The following is a 4,138-nucleotide window of genomic DNA, read 5'->3' on the forward strand; positions in this document are numbered from 1 at the left end:
CTGAGAACGAGGACGTGGAGTTGCCAGTGAGATGTAAAATAAATTGTCTAATATCTTTTGCAAGCTGTGGAGGGGTTTTTGGGTCAGGATTTGATGCTTTTCTCCAGAGTAGGTGAATTTTTGAGAGCATGGCTGGAATTCCTGCTCCTGAAGGAGGATTTCAGAGCTTGGGCAGGGTTTGAGGGGATCTGTTTCTCTTCCAGTTCAGCTGCTGAACAACCTGGTCCCTCTGGGTGGCTCCTGTCCCCAACTCCTTTTTTTTTCCAAGATCCTTTTCAATACCCAACGAAAATCGATGTAGAAGGAAAATTTTGGGGTTTTTTTTCCATTTTTAAATCAAGCCACTTTTGGGGTTGGAGTTTTACAGGATTATTAATATTAACTTCTGGTTTTTTTGGCTTTTCTGCCAAGTTTTCAAGCCATAAACCAATTCAAACTCCAGCTCTGAGCCCTCCAGATGGGGTTGTCGTTGAAACAGCCAGTCAGCCCATTTTAAGAGTGCTTTTGGGGTCTTTTTTTTTTGTGATCTGGGCTCTCCAGGGAACACAGAGGAAAATTTGTGGCTGTTTCTTCTGCTCCTGGCTTTCAGGGGGTTGTGTTCTGTTGACTTGATAGCCTCCATTTTAAGGAGAAACCTCCCGTTTCTGGGTGTTTTCAGGGCGGACTCGGCGGGAGGGATTCAGATCCAGTGGGAAGCAGCAAATTCAGCAGCCTGCTCCTGCTTAAAAAAAAAAACAAAAACCACCCCAAAACAAACCCCTCAAACTAAAAGTTTTGTACCTGCCCAAGTCAAAATCTTCTGCCAAGAAATGCAAAGGTTTAAACACCTCCACGTGGGTGTGGAAGGGGGGAGGAGCTGCCCGGAGTGAGCGTGTCTGTGAGATGAGGCCATTTATGCCCTTCCTGGAGCCCTGATCTCGTGGCTGAGGCAGAGAATGTTTTTAGGAGAGCGTTTAGTTTGGGTTGAAAGGGTTATTTTGATTTGGAAGAGTGGAGGAGGCACCCACGGGGCTCAAAAAGTGGCTCCAGTCATCGGTTGTCGCCTCGAGGGTGAAATCTCAAAGCAAATTTCATCACAAAAGTGATAAAGCTTTTGGTAATGAGGCAGGTTGGAAAAATCAGAACTAGGACCAACCTTTTTTGCCTCCTGTTTACCAGGCACATGGAGCTTTAGTTGCTAATTCAGGTTTAAAATGCTCCAGAAATGTGCCAGGAGAAATAAACTCCACGAGCTCACCCCACCTGGCTCCGACCTCCTCTCGGGGAGCTGCAGAGAGCCAGAAGGCCTCCCCTGAGCTCTTCTCCAGACTGAACACCCCCAGTTCCCTCAGCTGCTCCTCACCAGCCCCATTCCCCAGACCCCTCCCCAGTTCTGTTGCCCTTCTCTGGATCCTCTCCACGTGCTTCACTTTCCATCCCTCTCCACATCCTCCGTCCGCTCTCTCTGCTCTAGTTAAATCAGAAGCACACACAGAAATCCTTCTGTAGGAAACACAGCCATTTCTTTAATCCTGAGGGGTGTTTTTCTTCTTTCTTCCTGTTTTTTTTCTTCTTTTTTTCATCCTTTTTCCTCAATTCCTTCCCAGATTGACTCGTGGTGCAAAGAGAACAGCTACGTGATCGCTGGGTACTACCAGGCGAACGAGCGGGCGAGGGATGCCAGGTGAGTGTCCTCTTCTTGGCTCTTCACTCCCCCTGCTCTCTACCCTGCCAACAAAAATCCCCCCAAATCCCTTCCATCCCACCTGGGGATTCACCTCGACCACTCTCCTCTGGTTTCACCTTGTCTTCGTGGAGCTGGTGGCTCTGGACTGGGGGTTTTTTGTTTCAGGGGGGGGAAACAAGTTTGCCAGAATTTCTCCTTTTTAGTGGAGCCTGTAAAAGGGCATTTTTTTTGGTTGGCTGCCAACCAGTTAAAAGGAAAGAGCCAAAACTCACAAGCATCTTTGATCCTGCCATGGGTGTCTTGGAAACTCAAAGTATCTCCTGAAAATTGTGTCAGAATTGACCCAATTCTTACTAAATTCTTCCTGTATTCTTCCTGAGCTTTAGCAAAGCATCTTCTTACGTGGCAAAGACACTCTTGAAGTGGAAGATGATACCAGCCAAGCTCTCTTCACTCATTTTCCCCAGGTTCAGTCATTTTTTTTCCCTGCTAGCTGACTCAAATCACTCAACCCACAACACAGGGACCTTCCTGTGGAGCCACAGTCAACTTCTAGATAGCAAATATTTTCCCCTGGATCAATTAGACAGATCCAGTATTGGGATTAATGAGACTACATCATACTTGCTTTTAAAATAAATACAAACAGCTTGTTTAAAAGATTATTGTGTAAAGTATTTTGGTTCTTTTGCTCACTTTTTTCAGTCCCAAGTATGTTTTTTTAGGGAATCCTTGTGACTAAAGTATCCAGCAGGGTTAAGGGTGTTGTTTGCCCTTTCCTTAGAAGGGACAACAAATCTGCTGGAGGCATTTTTAAGGAGAAGAGAGTTTTTTTTCTTCTCTTTGAAGTTTGAAAGGGTATCACAGCCTTGCCTGGGTTGGTTTTTTTCCACTCCAATTTCATTTCTGAAGACAACCATGCAGAGATTGTCATCTGTGAAACATGGCAACGGGTTTCCTTTGAAGGTTATCTGATGTTGGCAGAGAATTGGGTCCAAATGCAGACTGGGGAGCAAGCTCAGCTGCTTTCTCAAACACCTCCCAGGGCAAAGCTGCCTGGGAGAAGAAGGTGGGAGGCTGCAGTGGTGATCCCCAAAAGTCTGCAGCGACCTCCTGCCACCTAAAAACCCTTTGCCTGAGCGTAGCTGAGCTCCAGCTCACATGCTGAATTGGGGAGCTGGGGTTTTCTTGCCCTTCTGACTTCAGTCAAGTGTGGGATCAGCTCGAGAGCCTGTTCCTGTCAGTGCTCACAGCTTGTGATCTTTTTTTTTCACCTCTCTTTTTGAGTGTGTTTCCTGCTGCTCTCAGCTGAAATGTCACGGCTCGTGTCCCACACTTACCTCTCCCTTCTGCTGCAGCCCAAACCAGGTGGCAGAGAAGGTGGCCTCCAGAATTGCTGAGAGCTTCAACGACACGGCGCTCATCATGGTAAATCCCTTTCCCCTCCCTCTTCTCCTTGCCTTGTCCCTGTTGTCACCCTGCTGTTGCACGAGCCATATTTGGGGTGCTTTAAGAGTGAAGTAACCAATTTTCTCTTCCCCCTTCAAACACCCTGGGGAGGAGATGCAGTGACCTGTAGCCAGTGAGGTTTTTAGTGAGACCACAGGTAGCTCCTTGCCATCTCAAAGGGCGTGGAGGCCACCTCTGGCCTCTTCTGCTTTGAGCCAGGGTCCAAATTCATGACTTCAGACCCTCCTGTCTCTTCTAAAACACACAGTGCTTTGCCTCCTCTCTGCAGTGATCAATAGTGGCAGTTTCAACATGGAAAACTTGGCTTATTGGATGCCAGAACAGTGGATGAGTTAGTGTAAGGTGCCCTGCTTGTCAAAACTGGCTTGGGGTTTTTATTTCACCCACTTGGGATCTCAAGGAGGAGACTGAGGGGGTGGTTTTTCCAAGTGCTGTTTTTTTTCCATCACGCCCCAGGTGGATAACACCAAGTTCACCATGGAGTGTGTGGAACCTGCCATTCACGTCTACGAGCTCCACGAGAACAAGTGGAGGTGCAAGGACCCACATGTGTGAGTAAAACCTTGAGTTCAGTCCCATTTGGGCAAGGGGGAAGGACAATTTGGCTGGTTAAGGCCAAAACTTTGTAGCTGAGTGACACCAAGGGCGGCGGGTGGAGCTGACAACAATTTCCCAGCTGTTTTTTTTTGGCTGTAGTGAGAGAGAACAGAGCAGTAGGACCATCACAACCAGGCTGCAGGGAGTGCAGCTTCGTTGCCAGAGAGGAGGAGGCAGTGGTGAATTTTTTTTAGGAGGGGATCACTCTCTCTTTTTGGTTCTTTTCCACCCTAGTGACTTCTGTGAAGACTGGACGGAGGCGCAGAGGATCGCGGCCTCTCTCTTGGACAGCAAGTCCTATGAGACCCTGGTGGATTTTGATAATCACCTGGATGATATCAGGAACGACTGGACAAACCCTGAGATCAACAAAGCTGTCCTCCACCTCTGTTAGAGGGCTTCCTG

At 47.8% G+C, this 4,138-nt stretch overlaps 1 protein-coding gene across 1 annotated transcript; it reads left to right on the plus strand.

The window, feature by feature from the left end:
* Positions 1 to 1,586: 1,586 nt before the first annotated feature.
* On the plus strand, positions 1,587 to 4,137 carry EMC8 (ER membrane protein complex subunit 8; the record flags this gene model as incomplete). Its single annotated transcript, XM_008937893.1, has 4 exons — positions 1,587 to 1,663; positions 3,025 to 3,094; positions 3,593 to 3,687; positions 3,968 to 4,137. Coding segments are annotated over 4 exons (402 nt in total), but the record flags the coding sequence as incomplete, so codon positions are not given.
* Position 4,138: the final 1 nt, after the last annotated feature.

The sequence above is a fragment of the Merops nubicus genome, unplaced genomic scaffold, assembly GCF_000691845.1.
Source record: "Merops nubicus isolate BGI_N331 unplaced genomic scaffold, ASM69184v1 scaffold14713, whole genome shotgun sequence".
Classification (NCBI taxonomy): domain Eukaryota; kingdom Metazoa; phylum Chordata; class Aves; order Coraciiformes; family Meropidae; genus Merops; species Merops nubicus.